General features: G+C 40.9%; 1 protein-coding gene across 2 annotated transcripts in view; it reads left to right on the forward strand.

Annotated features, from left to right (window-relative positions):
* myo7ab (myosin VIIAb) overlaps nucleotides 1-12,794 on the forward strand; it is a 156,402-nt gene extending 143,608 nt beyond the window's left edge. Inside the window, exons 44-48 of one of the 2 annotated variants that reach the window (XM_060936076.1) lie at nucleotides 2,214-2,399; nucleotides 4,454-4,570; nucleotides 8,806-8,889; nucleotides 12,444-12,563; nucleotides 12,686-12,794. In XM_060936076.1, coding sequence (XP_060792059.1) covers nucleotides 2,214-2,399; nucleotides 4,454-4,570; nucleotides 8,806-8,889; nucleotides 12,444-12,563; nucleotides 12,686-12,778 — 600 coding nt within the window. In that variant the 3' untranslated portion in view covers nucleotides 12,779-12,794. The remainder of the gene's footprint in view (nucleotides 1-2,213; nucleotides 2,400-4,453; nucleotides 4,571-8,805; nucleotides 8,890-12,443; nucleotides 12,564-12,685) is intronic. The other variant, XM_060936078.1, reaches the window with a different exon arrangement.
* The last annotated feature ends 3,459 nt before the right edge of the window (nucleotides 12,795-16,253 follow it).

Below are 16,253 nucleotides of genomic sequence, written 5' to 3' on the forward strand. Positions count from 1 at the left end.
TCAAAAAGGGCGTAGAAGAGCAAATTAATCCATCAACGTGTAGCATTCAATTTATTCCGGACCATTAAAGACGCCGCCTTCCGCGTAGAATCATACGTCATACTCGCCGCCATATTAGATAGGTCAAAGCGGAGAATAAAGATTCATGTGCTGCGTTTAACTGTACCAACAGGTTTACCGTCCAAACGAGATCACATGGGATTACCTTTCACAGGTGAGAAACAACAAATTAATCCATCAACGTGTAGCATTCAATTTATTCCGGACCATTAAAGACGCCGCCTTCCGCGTAGAATCATACGTCATCCTCGCCGCCATATTGGATAGGTCAAAGCGGAGAATAAAGATTAGCTGCGTTTAACTGTACCAACAGGTTTGCCGTCCAAACGAGATCACATGGGATTACCTTTCACAGGTGAGACTGGAAAAATACTTTTCATTGTATTTGGTCATTATAACGTAATTTTACGAACAGATTTTCCTGACTTTGTGGCTAATATGAAGTCTCGCGCATAATAGTTTATGCGCATGCGTCCTTACTTCTTCTATTGTTCTGGTGTCTCCGAAGGGACCGTCTTACAGCGCCCCTAGAGGTGTGGCATGTGTATTGCATCGTTTTCAGCAAGCGTTGCGTTGCCATATGGACCTGATATTTTACTGATCGTTGCCCATTTGGACGCGATATATTTTTAAATAACATCTCGTTGCTGTTGTCGTGTGGATGTAGCCTGAGTCCAGTCTCGAGTCCCCAGTGTTCAAGTCCAAGTTGTTAAAGAAAATTTCGAGTCGAGCCCACTATTGATCTGAGTTGAGTCCGAGAACAAGACTCCAACCGCACTATTTGATGGTGGCTGTTGCTGCCTTTCTGTGAAAGTGTCTCTGCTACTGTGTTGGACTAACGTTACTGCTCGACTGCCCCATTTTAGTTAACAGGCTACAGATAAAAAGCTTGTTCATCGCTCAGCAAGCCCCGCCCACTATCAACAGGGCAAATAACATGAGAGAGGGTTAACACTAGCTAGTTCATCGCCCAGCAAGCAAGCCCCGCTATCAACAGGGCAATGAACATAGCGTGTCACTTCCTTCTCTGGGTGGAGTCTTGCCAAATGACGACTGAAGTTCGAGGTTGTCCCCGTCGTCTCCTCGATAGTTCTTCTACATATGGAGCACACAGCAGTGCATTTTTTCCCACTGTACGAGAAGTCTGTATAAGCAAAGCGGACAATCCTCGGGGCTTCTCTCCAGGCATTATAGTGCCATTAACGTTAGTTTGTTCCTGAACATGACGTATGAGCAGGTGAATGTACATTCTCTTGCACCAAATTAGTCTAAAAATTAATGTCGATATAAATATAAATATCTTTTGCCAAATTATTATGGCATGTTACAAAAAATAAAGAAAGCATCAGCGTTCTCGTCTCCGATTTACAAGTCTAAATGCAGTTAATGCATGAGTCCAAGTCTGAGTCACCAGTGCTCAAGTCCAAGTCAAGACACAAGTCCTTAAAATTAGGGCATGAGTCGGACTCGAGTACTACAAGCCTGGCCATAACTGAACAATCAGAAGCACGTATTCAACAATCTTGATTTTTCCAATGAGAATTTAAGCTCAGGGGCGGCACGGTGGTGTAGTGGTTAGCGCTGTCGCCTCACAGCAAGAAGGTCCGGGTTCGAGCCCTGTGGCCGGCGAGGGCCTTTCTGTGTGGAGTTTGCATGTTCTCCCCGTGTCCGCGTGGGTTTCCTCCGGGTGCTCCGGTTTCCCTCACAGTCCAAAGACATGCAGGTTAGGTTAACTGGTGACTCTAAATTGAGCGTAGGTGTGAATGTGAGTGTGAATGGTTGTCTGTGTCTATGTGTCAGCCCTGTGATGACCTGGCGACTTGTCCAGGGTGTACCCCGCCTTTCGCCCGTAGTCAGCTGGGATAGGCTCCAGCTTGACTGCGACCCTGTAGAACAGGATAAAGCGGCTACAGATAATGAGATGAGATGAGAATTTAAGCTCACTGTTTTCTAAAAGTTATTTTATCCACAATAATTTTTCCTCTTATTTGCCTAAATCATATTTATCCAAAGATTGCCTGCTATCTCAAGCACAATAAGCTTAAGGCATTAAACTTTAAAGGAGTGATGTCATTTAGATGTTTCTTTCATTTATGCTGTCTGTTTGGTTAAAAAGTGCTCTGTGTACTTGTTCATGTTTATGCCTGGTGTAGGAGCTGCCGAAATACCTGCGTGGATACCACAAGTGTTCTCATGAAGAGGCCTTCCAGCTCGCAGCTCTGATTTACCGGGTAATGTTTGAAGAGGACAAATCACAGTTTATCCACTTCCTCAAGATGCTGAAAGAGCTCGTCCCTCAGGATCTGATCAAACAGCTGTCACCTGATGACTGGAAACGGGTGAGATGAGAAAAAGACATACCACACACGGTCCAACATTATTTATGGCTTTATGATTATAGAATAACCCAGTTTTTGCTTTTCATATACAACCCCGATTCCAAAAAAGTTGGGACAAAGTACAAATTGTAAATAAAAACGGAATGCAATGATGTGGAAGTTTCAAAATTCCATATTTTATTCAGAATAGAACATAGATGACATATCAAATGTTTAAAGTGAGAAAATGTATCATTTAAAGAGAAAAATTAGGTGATTTTAAATTTCATAACAACAACACATCTCAAAAAAGTTGGGACAAGGCCATGTTTCCCACTGTGAGACATCCCCTTTTCTCTTTACAACAGTCTGTAAACGTCTGGGGACTGAGGAGACAAGTTGCTCAAGTTTAGGGATAGGAATGTTAACCCATTCTCGTCTAATGTAGGATTCTAGTTGCTCAACTGTCTTAGGTCTTTTTTGTCGTATCTTCCGTTTTATGATGCACCAAATGTTTTCTATGGGTGAAAGATCTGGACTGCAGGCTGGCCAGTTCAGTACCCGGACCCTTCTTCTACGCAGCCATGATGCTGTAATTGATGCAGTATGTGGTTTGGCATTGTCATGTTGGAAAATGCAAGGTCTTCCCTGAAAGAGACGTCGTCTGGATGGGAGCATATGTTGCTCTAGAACCTGGATATACCTTTCAGCATTGATGGTGTCTTTCCAGATGTGTAAGCTGCCCATGCCACACGCACTAATGCAACCCCATACCATCAGAGATGCAGGCTTCTGAACTGAGCGCTGATAACAACTTGGGTCGTCCTTCTCCTCTTTAGTCCGAATGACACGGCGTCCCTGATTTCCATAAAGAACTTCAAATTTTGATTCATCTGACCACAGAACAGTTTTCCACTTTGCCACAGTCCATTTTAAATGAGCCTTGGCCCAGAGAAGACGTCTGCGCTTCTGGATCATGTTTAGATACGGCTTCTTCTTTGAACTATAGAGTTTTAGCTGGCAACGGCGGATGGCACGGTGAATTGTGTTCACAGATAATGTTCTCTGGAAATATTCCTGAGCCCATTTTGTGATTTCCAATACAGAAGCATGCCTGTATGTGATGCAGTGCCGTCTAAGGGCCCGAAGATCACGGGCACCCAGTATGGTTTTCCGGCCTTGACCCTTACGCACAGAGATTCTTCCAGATTCTCTGAATCTTTTGATGATATTATGCACTGTAGGTGATGATATGTTCAAACTCTTTGCAATTTTACACTGTCGAACTCCTTTCTGATATTGCTCCACTATTTGTCGGTGCAGAATTAGGGGGATTGGTGATCCTCTTCCCATCTTTACTTCTGAGAGCCGCTGACACTCCAAGATGCTCTTTTTATACCCAGTCATGTTAATGACCTATTGCCAATTGACCTAATGAGTTGCAATTTGGTCCTCCAGCTGTTCCTTTTTTGTACCTTTAACTTTTCCAGCCTCTTATTGCCCCGTCCCAACTTTTTTGAGATGTGTTGCTGTCATGAAATTTCAAATGAGCCAATATTTGGCATGAAATTTCAAAATGTCTCACTTTCGACATTTGATATGTTGTCTATGTTCTATTGTGAATACAATATCAGTTTTTGAGATTTGTAAATTATTGCATTCCGTTTTTATTTACAATTTGTACTTTGTCCCAACTTTTTTGGAATTGGGGTTGTAAAATATACTTTATTACAGGTTTTTTTCTTGTAATACACACGATAGTATGCACATTTGTTTGCATTTCTCTGATATTTGTGCCAGTCCAGAAGTTACAGATATGTTAATTTGAAGGTTTACTACTTTTAGCTTTTATAAGTGTGTGTTTTTATTACTCTATTTACTGGACAAACAAAAGCTTCTTAATAAAGTAAGTTATTAGGTTACATCAGTAACAATTATTGTGTAACAGGTGTAAAGTAGTTAAGTCATTGCATTTAGCTGCCAAGTTATCAATTCGTATGTGTGTCTAATACTCCAGAGCAACTTATTTCCTTGAAAATTGCTTTACTAATCTCCTTTTTTTTCTTTTCCTTCAGTCCATTGTAACATGCTTCAACCAACATGCTGGGAAAAGTCAGGCAGAAGCCAAACTCATGTTCCTGAGAATCATCTTCAAGTGGCCAACTTTTGGATCAGCGTTTTTCGAAGTCAAAGTAAGTTTTCTTTTTTTTAGCATACAATAAATATAGGATATTAGCCTACACAGTTGCACGAAGATATGAAGTTTATCTTTGAGTGGTGAATATATATCATAAGTGAAAATATTTTCAACACGAGAAGATAAGCTTCATATCTTCACACCACTGTGTAATGTTCTTTATATTATATGGACACATCCGCACAAAAAAAAACCCAAAAAAACCACAAGCTAATCAAAAGAATTTTAATTTTGAACCAGTTCGCCATTTTGACAACGCATGTCTAGCCAGCAGGAAAACAATGAGAGTGACGTCATTGGAGTGAAATATCAGAAACTGTTATACCTACAGGACACTTTTTTTCCATGAAATAAAAACATGTATTCTATTCCCTTCTAGTGGGTTTCATTCATTTGGTTCGATAGCATGCAATATTGTTATCATATGGCTTATCCTACATGTATTACGCCACGCTACCCAATGGAGAGTGAGCGTGCAATTGTTATATTATTGCACATTGTCAAGACAACGTGATGTCACACGTCGGAGTGCATGTGAATATCCAATAGCAAAACTTTTCTGCTGCAGATGCGCAGAACCATTTCCTTGTTCCCCAGGAAAGAGAAAAGACGAGGCTTATCCAGTGCTAGGATTAGCTATGCTATAATTAAGCACTAAATTAATAAACGGAAGATGTACTGAACACCTGAAAGGCTACCAAATCTTCATTATATATTCTTCACACATATTTACAAGAGAAAAACATACCAACGGACATCGAAAAACTTGAAAAGAGACACGTCAGAGACATCAAACTATTGCACTAGCGAGCGACAGTGACAATTTGTAAACAAACATGGCTGCGAGGTTTGCTTCATTAAAAGCAGAAGATTTTAAGAGAATTTTGGTTGCTAGGTCACTCTGTTGTGTGTAGTTGTTGATGCTGATTTTAAAAGTAACTAAGTGAATTACACAGGGAAATTAATACTTAAGTATGAGTGAAAAATACTGTGGTGAATGTGGGTGGAAGAAGAGACTGGAGACAGAAATCTCCAGTCTCTTTCTTAATTTCTTGGTCATTAGCCTGTGATACTAGCTCTGGATAGCACTGGCTTGACTGCGCTGGCGTTGGCCTTCGCTAACACTACTGCTGAACGCTACACCGGCTGGAAGGTGAGTATGCTGCGGGCTTGCAGTACCTGAGTCCAGGACTCGGACTTGAGTCTGACTTGTGCCCTACTTTTAAGGACTCATGACTTGACTTGGACTTGAGCACTGATGACTCAGACTTGGACTCGGACTCGTGCGTTAACTGCATTCGGACTCGTATATTGCAGACAAGGACGTGGGTTTTTTCTTTATTTTTTCTAACATGCCATAATAATTTGGCATAAGATATCTACATTAATTTTTATACAGTGCCTTGAAAAAGTATTCATACCCCTTGAACTTTTTCACATTTTTCCACCTTACAACCATGAACTTAAAAGTTTTTTATTGAGATTTTATGTGATAGACCAACACAGAGTAGCACATAATTGTGAAGTGAAACGAAAATGATAAATGGTCTTCAAAATTTTAAACAAATAAAAATCTGAAAAATGTGGTGTGCATTAGTATTCAGCCCCCTGTACTCTGATACCTCTAAATACAATCCAGTGGAATCAATTGCCTTCAGAAGTCATCTAATTAGTTAATAGAGTCCTACTGTGTGTAATTTACTCTCAGCATAAATACACTTGTTCTGTGAAGGCCTCAGTGGTTTGTTAGAGAACACTGAAGAAGAAACAGCATCATGAAGACCAAAGAACTCACCAGACAGGTCAGGGATAAAGTTCTGGAGAAGTTTAAAGCAGGGTTAGGTTATAAAAAAAATCCCAAGCTCTGAACATCTCAAGAAGCACTGTTCAATCCATCATTCAAAAATGGAAAAAGTATGGCACAACTGCAAACCTACCAAGACATGGCCGTCCACCTAAACTGACAGAGCGAGCAAGGAGAGCACCGGTCAGAGAAGCAGCCAAGAGGCCCATGATCACTCTGGAGGAGCTACAGAAATCCACAGCTCAGGTGGGAGAATCTGTGCACAGGACAACTATAAGTCGTACACGCCACAAATCTGGCCTTTTTGGAAGAGTGGCAAGAAGAAAGCCATTGTTGAAAGACAGGCATAAGAAGTCCCATTTGCAGTTTGCCAGAAGCCATGTAGGGGACACTGCAAACATGTGGAAGAAGGTGCTTTGGTCAGATGTGAAACATGGTGGTGGCAGCATCATGCTATGGGGATGCTTTTCTTCAGCAGGGACAGGGAAGCTGGTCAGAGTTGATGGGAAGATGGATGGCACTAAATACAGGGCAATCCTGGAAGAAAACCTGTTGGAGGCTGCAAAAGACTTGAGACTGGGAAGGAGATTCACCTTCCAGCAAGACAATGACCCTAAACATACAGCCAGAGCTACCATGGAATGGTTTAGATCAAAGAATATTCATGTGTTAGAATGGCTCAGTCAAAGTCCAGACCTAAATCCCATTGAGCATCTGTGGCAAGACTTGAAAATTGCTGTTCACAGATGCTCTCCATCCAATCTGGCTGAGCTTGAGCTATTTTGCAAAGAAGAATGGACAAAAATTTCAGTGTCTAGATGTGCAAAGCTGGTAGAGACATACCACAAAAGACTTGCAGCTGTAATTGCAGCAAAAGGTGGCTCTACAAAGTATTGACGCAGGGGGGCTGAATACTAATGCACATCACATTTTTCAGATTTTTATTTGTTTAAAATTTTGAAGACCATTTATCATTTTCGTTTCACTTCACAATTATGTGCTACTCTGTGTTGGTCTATCACATAAAATCTCAATAAAAAAACTTTTAAGTTCGTGGTTGTAAGGTGGAAAAATGTGAAAAAGTTCAAGGGGTATGAATACTTTTTCAAGGCACTGTAATAATTCCGTGCAAGAGAATGCACATTCACCTGCTCATACGTCATGTTCAGGAACAAACTAACGTTAATGGTGCTAAAATGCCTGGAGAGAAGCCCCTAGGATTGTCCGCTTTGCTTATACAGACTTCTCGTACAGTGGGAAAAAATGCACTGCTATTTGTTCCATATGTAGAAGAACTATCGAGGAGACGACGGGGACAACCTCGAACTTCAATCGTCATTTGGCAAGACTCCACCCAGAGAAGGAAGTGACGCGCTATGTTCATTGCCCTGTTGATAGCGGAGCTCGCTTGCTGGGCGATGAACTAGCTAGTGTTAACCCTCTCTCATGTTATTTGCCCTGTTGATAGTGGGCGGGGCTTGCTGAGCGATGAACAAGCTTTTTATCTGTAGCCTGTTAAGTAAAATGGGGCAGTCAAGCAGTAACGTTAGTCCAACACTGTAGCAGAGACGCTTTCACATAAAAGCAGCAATAGACACCATCAAATGGTGCCGTTGGAGTCTTGTTCTCGGACTCCACTCAGATCAATAGTAAACTCGACTCGGACTCGACTCGATATTTTTCTTCTATGACTTGGGCTTGACTCAGACTTGAACACTGGGGACTCAAGACTGGACTTGGACTCGAGGTTTAGTGACTCGACTACAATACTGGTATGCTGATATGAAGAGAGTGTGTATGTATAATAATAATAATAATAATAATAATAATAATAATAATATTGGCTGGCTGTTTTTCGTGGTCTATCAAAAATATTCCATTCAGCTACCATGATACTGAACTCGCTTTCAACTCGTTCAGTATCATGCTAGCTGAATGGAATATATCTGATAGACCACTCAAAGCTAGACAAATTATTTAAATATGTCATTCAGATCCATGATGCATTTTGTATGAAAAATGTGAGTTTTTGAACATGAGAAGATAAACTTCATATCTTCAAGCCAACGTATGATTTTCTTTTTCTTATACAGGCACATTCACAAACAAAAAGTACTCAAATGTATCATTTTCCTCTCAATTCATCAGTTTCCTCATGAGTGACATGTTCAGATTTTTTTTTTTTCACGGCGTTGATTCTCCGTGTCCCGGCTGTAGCTCGTATGAAAAATATGAGTGGTGTATTTCCCAGTAAAACGCTCGTGTCCATACAATATATACTTGTACAGCCAAATATATATCTTTTTTTTCTCTCCAACATAACATGACATGTCATGAGTACCATGACAGTGAAATATTAATTAAAAAAAATCAATCATTATTAACCTGCTGGTGGTATTTTAAAATCTTTTGTTCTTGCTTCACAGCAAACCACAGACCCAAATCTGCCAGAGTCCCTTCTGATCGCAATCAACAAACATGGCGTTAGTCTGATTGACACAACAACAAAGGTAAAGCAAAGAAAATGCTCTTGATTGTTAATATAGCTAACAAGTAATTGAAGTTTATAACACAATCATAATATGATTTATATGGCACCATTAAACTGTGTAATTTGTAATCAGTACTTTGATAGATGTACAGTGTCTTGCAAAAGTATTCATTCCGCTTGGTGTTTGTCCTGTTTTGTCGCATTACAAGAGAATTAAAATGGATTTTTGGAGGGTTAGTACCATTTGATTTACACAACATGCCTACCACTTTAAAGGGGAAAATTGCTGTTGGGTGGCACGGTGGTGTAGTGGTTAGCATGGTCACCTCACAACAAGAAGGTTCTGGGTTCAAGCCCAGCAGCTGGCGAGGGCCTTTCTGTGTGGAGTTTGCATGTTCTCCCCGTGTCTGCGTGGGTTTCCTCCACAGTTCAAAGACATGCGGTTAGGTTAATATGGGACGGTCTTGGGCTGAGGTGCCCTTGAGCGAGGCACCTAACCCCAACTGCTCCCCGGGCGCTATTAGCATGACTGCCCACTGCTCTGGGTATGTGTGTGTGCTCATTGCTCACGTGTGTGTGCATGTGTGTGTTCACTGCTTCAGATGGATTAAATGCAGAGAGGAATTTCACAAGTGTGTGATGAATAAAGTTGTGCTTTCTTTCTTTCTTTTATTGTGACACAAACAATAATTAAGATGAAAAAACAGAAATCTGGAGTGTGCATTGGTATCCCCCCCCCCAGACACACCCGTCAGTACTTTGCTGCAATTACAGCTGCTAGTCTCTTGGGGTATGTCTCTATTAGCTTAGCACATCTAGCCACTGGGATTTTTGCCCATTCCTCAAAGCAAAACTGCTCCAACTCCTTCAAGTTAGATGGGTTGGATTGGTGTACAGCAATCTTCAAGTTATGCCACAGATTCTCAATTGGATTGAGGTCTGGCCTTTGACTAGACCATTCCAAGACATTTAAATGTTTCCCTTTAAACCATTCCAGTGTAGCTTTAGCAGTATGTTTAGGGTTATTGTCCTGCTGGAATGTGAACCTTCGTCCCAGTCTCAAACCTCTGGCCGACTCAAACAGGTTTTCCTCCAGAATTGCCCTTTATTTAGTGCCATCCATCTTTCCTTTAGTCCTGACCAGCTTTCCTGTCCCTGCAGATGAAAAACATCCCCACAGTATGATGTTGCCACCACCATGCTTCACTGTAGGAATGGTGTTCTCAGGGTGTTGGGTTTGCGCCACACATGGCATTTCCCATGATGGCCAAAAAGATCAATTTTTGTCTCATTTGACCAGAGAATCTTCTTCCATGTGTTTGGGGAGTCTGCCACATGCTGTTGGGCAAACTCCAAATGTGGTTTCTTAAGCAATAACTTTTTTCTGGCCACTCTTTCATAAAGCCCCACTCTGTGGAGCGTACTGTATGTCTTAAAATGGTCTTATGGACAGGTACTCCCATCTCTACTGTGGATCTTTGCAGCTCCTTCAGCGTTATCTTTGGTGTCTTTGTTGCATCTCTGATTAATGCCCTCCTTGCCCGGTCTGTGAGTTTTGGTGGGCAGCCTTCTCTTGTCAGGTTTGTAGTGGTGCCATATTCTTTCCATTTTGCTATCATGGATTTAATGGTGCTCCCTGGGATATTCAAAGCTTGGGATATTTTTTTATAACCCAACCCTGATCTACACTTCTCCACAACTTTGTCTCTGACCTGTTTGGAGGCTCCTTGGTTTTCATGTCGCTTGCTTAGTAGTGTTGCAGAGTCAGGGTGTTAGGACTGGGACTGTTTTGGCCTCTAGAGGCCGCTGTTATTTCCTTTGTTTGGTCATGTTTGTTTTGGCCTCTAGAGGTCGCCACTGTGTTCTATGTTTTGTGTTTGTCTTATTGCCTGTTTCCTGCCCCACCCTGTCCTTAATTAGTTTGTGTATTTATACCCCTGAGTTCAATCCTCTTGTCACGGAGTCTTTGTGCTGTTATGTTTAGCTCCAGTTACCTCTGTACCGTGTTCCTTGCCTTTGTCTTTTTGGTTTTGCACTTTGCTTTTCTTTTTGGACTTTTTGGACTTAGTATTTACTGTTTTTTGGATCTTCTGAGCGTTGGTATTTTTGCCTTTTCTTTTCTGTTTTTTTTGGCTTTTGTTTTGACTTTGAACTTTTGGATATTTTTTATTTTTCCCTTCATCTTCTGAGCGTTTTGGATTATTTCTTTTTGGACTGTATATATTGTAAATAAACTTTTTGATACTTTTCTACTTCCGCCTCACGCCTCTGCATTTGAGTCATCCCCCTGGTGGCCTAGTGGGGGTTTGCTGGATTATCTCACCAGCGAACCAGGTTCGAATCCCAGCAAAACCTTAACACAGGGTCCTTCCAGAACAGGTTGATTTATACAGACATCATGTGACAGATCATCTGACACTTTGATTGCACACAGGTGGATCTTAACTAATTATGTGACTTATGAAGTGAATTGGTTGGACCAGCTCTTATTTAGGGGTTTCATACGAAAGGGGGTGAATACGTATGCACACTCCAGATTTTTTTTTTCATCTTCATTATTGTTTGTCACAATTTAAAAAAAAAATGCACCTTTAAAGTGGTAGGCATGTTGTGTAAATCAAATGGTCCTAACCCTCCAAAACTCCATTTTAATTCGAGCTTGTAATGCGACAAAACAGGACAAACACTTTTGCAAGACACTGTATTTGTCGAATAGCAGGTATATTCTGTATTTACAGATTCAAGTTTACAAACTGGAGCTGTATTATGAATCGTATACCTTCCAGGTTTTCAGTAAGAATCCACTCTTGAACTATGCCCAGTATGTGAAATACTGTAATACCAAAGTGATACTGGTTGTACAATTTGGCTGCTACACCTATTTCACATTTTGATCACATGACCAGGTTTAACATTAAATCACACCATGCCCTAAACCGCACAGTGGTGTAGTGGTAAGCGCTGTTGCCTCACAGCAAGAAGGTCCGGGTTCGAGCCCCGTGGCCGGCAAGGGCCTTTCTGTGTGGAGTTTGCATGTTCTCCCCGTGTCCGCGTGGGTTTCCTCCGGGTGCTCCGGTTTCCCCCACAGTCCAAAGACATGCAGGTTAGGTTAACTGGTGACTCTAAATTGACCGTAGGTGTGAATGTGAGTGCGAATGGTTGTCTGTGTCTATGTGTCAGCCCTGTGATGACCTGGCGACTTGTCCAGGGTGTACCTCGCCTTTCGCCCGTAGTCAGCTGGGATAGGCTCCAGCTCGCCTGCGACCCTGTAGAACAGGATAAAGCGGCTACAGATAATGAGATGAGATGAGATGTCCTAAACCACAGCAGCAAGTCTGTGACATCACAAAAGGCACTTCTTTCAACAAAAGATTTTTTTGTAGGCGTGCATTACTTGTTAGCCTCATTATACTTGTAGCTTTCTTACAAAAATAAAGAAGCGACCAAGACAACCAAACATATCTTGTCCAACTGTTATAAACTATTCATAACAAGTGGAATTTTGTTTCAGTTTGATTTTTTCCACGAAATCATTCTTTTAGTCCGGCATCATTCACTCTCTGCTCTTCACAGGATCTCTTAATCACACACCCTTTCACCAAAATCTCGAACTGGAGCAGCGGGAACACCTACTTTCACATCACCATCGGCAACCTGATGAGAGGCAGTAAACTGCTCTGTGAGACGCCGCTGGTGAGTCAGAAAGACATAAGTAAAGCTGTCATCCATGGCACTGTATATGAGACACACACCAATCAAATCTCAGTCCACATGTTACACAATATTCAGCTGTGCGTTCCTTTGTCTGATCACAGGGCTACAAAATGGATGATCTGCTGACATCTTACATCAGTCAGATGATGAGCACCATGACCAAACAGCGCAGTTCCCGTGGAAACAGCAACTAGCCAGCATCATGAACAAAGAACCACAATAAAAATGACTTTTGTGTTCAATCTGTTAAAATGAAAATATATATTTTTATCCCTCATGGTTTGTTGTGATTTCATTTTTTCCAAATTGTTTGGGGTACCAGAGAGTCGACTGCGGTATGTAAAGTAATCATTAAAGAGTTATAACCAGTAAGATAAATAGTATTTTAATATTTATTCATGAATATAATTATAATTGGTCAATATAGTTGCAGCATAATTAATAAGATTGCGTTAGTAAGTCAAACCAATGAATATGTAAATTATTAAATTTACTCATTTTATTCAATTTACCAGTTAAATTATAAATAATTAATAAGGGCCTTCATTTTTTTTTTCTTTTGACTTTAAGTCTAGTAAGTACAGAGCCTTAAGCCTCTACTGCGTCACAAAATTACTGTGCATTTCAGAAAGGTGAGCAAAAATATAAATGACTATCAAATATATAAAGGATCATCATTATGTCTGCAAATAATAATAATCAATTTTATACTCAAAAATATGGACGTAACATGGCCAGCCAAAAGTTTATACACCCCTACTCATTCATAGGTTTTTCTGTATTTTCGACTATTTTCTACATTGTGGAACAATACTTAAGACATCAAAACTATGAAATAACATATGGAACATACAGTGGGGCAAAAAAGTATTTAGTCAGCCACCAATTGTGCAAGTTCTCCCACTTAAAAAGATGAGAGAGGCCTGTAATTTTCATCATAGGTACACTTCAACTATGAGAGACAGAATGGGGGGAAAGAATCCAGGAAATCACATTGTAGGATTTTTAATGAATTAATTGGTAAATTCCTCGGTAAAATAAGTATTTGGTCACCTACAAACAAGCAAGATTTCTGGCTCTCACAGACCTGTAACTTCTTTAAGAGGCTCCTCTGTCCTCCACTCGTTACCTGTATTAATGGCACCTGTTTGAACTCGTTATCAGTATAAAAGACACCTGTCCACAACCTCAAACAGTCACACTCCAAACTCCACTATGGCCAAGACCAAAGAGCTGTCAAAGGACACCAGAAACAAAATTGTAGACCTGCACCAGGCTGGGAAGACTGAATCTGCAATAGGTAAGCAGCTTGGTGTGAAGAAATCAACTGTGGGAGCAATTATTAGAAAATGGAAGACATACAAGACCACTGATAATCTCCCTCGATCTGGGGCTCCACGCAAGATCTCACCCTGTGGGGTCAAAATGATCACAAGAACGGTGAGCAAAAATCCCAGAACCACACGGGGGGACCTAGTGAATGACCTGCAGAGAGCTGGGACCAAAGTCACAAAGGCTACCATCAGTAACACACTACGCCGCCAGGGACTCAAATCCTGCAGTGCCAGACGTGTCCCCCTGCTTAAGCCAGTACATGTCCAGGCCCGTCTGAAGTTTGCTAGAGAGCATTTGGATGATCCAGAAGAGGATTGGGAAAATGTCATATGGTCAGATGAAAACAAAATAGAACTTTTTGGTAAAAACTCAACTTGTCGTGTTTGGAGGAGAAAGAATGCTGAATTGCATCCAAAGAACACCATACTTACTGTGAAGCATGGGGGTGGAAACATCATGCTTTGGGGCTGTTTTTCTGCAAAGGGACCAGGACAACTGATCCGTGTAAAGGAAAGAATGAATGGGGCCATGTATCGTGAGATTTTGAGTGAAAACCTCCTTCCATCAGCAAGGGCATTGAAGATGAAACGTGGCTGGGTCTTTCAGCATGACAATGATCCCAAACACACCGCCCGGGCAATGAAGGAGTGGCTTCGTAAGAAGCATTTCAAGGTCCTGGAGTGGCCTAGCCAGTCTCCAGATCTCAACCCCATAGAAAATCTTTGGAGGGAGTTGAAAGTCCGTGTTGCCCAGCGACAGCCCCAAAACATCACTGCTCTAGAGGAGATCTGCATGGAGGAATGGGCCAAAATACCAGCAACAGTGTGCGAAAACCTTGTGAAGACTTACAGAAAACATTTTACCTCTGTCATTGCCAATAAAGGGTATATAACAAAGTATTGAGATGAACTTTTGTTATTGACCAAATACTTATTTTCCACCATAATTTGCAAATAAATTCTTTAAAAATCAGACAATGTGATTTTCTGGATTTTTTTTTTCTTTCTCATTTTGTCTCTCATAGTTGAAGTGTACCTATGATGAAAATTACAGGCCTCTCTCATCTTTTTAAGTGGGAGAACTTGCACAATTGGTGACTGACTAAATACTTTTTTGCCCCACTGTATATGGAATTACATGGTAAACAAAAATGTGTTTAAAAAAGTTTCATATTGTCGATTCTTCAAAATAGCCACCCTGATGACGCTTTGCACACTATCTGCATTATCTTAACCAGCTTCATGAGGTAGTCACCTGGAATGCTTTTCAATTAACAAACTGACGTGTGTCTTGTCAAAAGTTAATTTGAGATCAAACAGTAAATCGTAAATACTAACCCCGTTGCCAAAGAAGTTGGGATATTTTCCAAAATGCAATAAAAACAAAAATATGTGATTTGCTTATTCATGTGAACCTTTATTTAAATGGCAAAGGTACAAAGAAAAGATTTTCAATACTTTTAATGACCAACTTAATTGTATTTTGGAAATATAAACGAAGTTAGAATGTGATGCCTGCAACACACTGAAAAACAGTTGAGACAGAGGCAAAATAAGACTGAAAAGTTCATAGGATATTCAAGTCACACCATTTTGAAAGATTCCACAATAAGCAGGTTAAATGATAACATGATTGGGGATAAAAGGAGCAGCACCAAAGGCTCAGTCTTTGCAAGCAAGGATGCGTTGTAGCTCACTCCTTTGTGACAAAATTCGTGAGAGAATTGCTCGTCAATTCAGAAAGAACATTTCTTAATGCAAGATTCTAGGTCTTTCAAAATTGGGCGGTACGGTGGTATAATGGTTAGCACTGTCGCCTCACAGCAAGAAGGTTCTGGGTTCGAGCCCAACGGCCGGCGAGGGCCTTTCTGTGTGGAGTTTGCATGTTCTCCCCGTGTCTGCGTGGGTTTCCTCCGGGTGCTCCGGTTTCCCCCACAGTCCAAAGACATGCAGTTAGGTTAGCGTGGGGCGGCCTTGGGCTGAAGTGCCCTTGAGCAAGGTACTTAACCCCTGACTGCTCCCCGGGCACTGTGTGCGTGTGTTCACTGCTTCAGATGGGTTAAATGCAGAGGATGAATTTCACTGTGCTTGAAGTGTGCATGTGACAAATAAAGGTTTCTTCTTCTTCTTAAAATCTACAGTACATAATATTAAACATAATAACTAAACAATTGGCGTATGAAATTTAAAATTATTTTAATTTGTTTGAGCTCCAAAATGGAATTGTTTAAAATTTGCACAGACTGTCTTTTAACTGGCTTACGCTCATCTGGCATTTAATGCATTTTATTTATTTATTTATTGTTTTGTAACAACAATCAGAAATACATGTAAC

This window comes from Neoarius graeffei, chromosome 12, assembly GCF_027579695.1.
Source record: "Neoarius graeffei isolate fNeoGra1 chromosome 12, fNeoGra1.pri, whole genome shotgun sequence".
Classification (NCBI taxonomy): domain Eukaryota; kingdom Metazoa; phylum Chordata; class Actinopteri; order Siluriformes; family Ariidae; genus Neoarius; species Neoarius graeffei.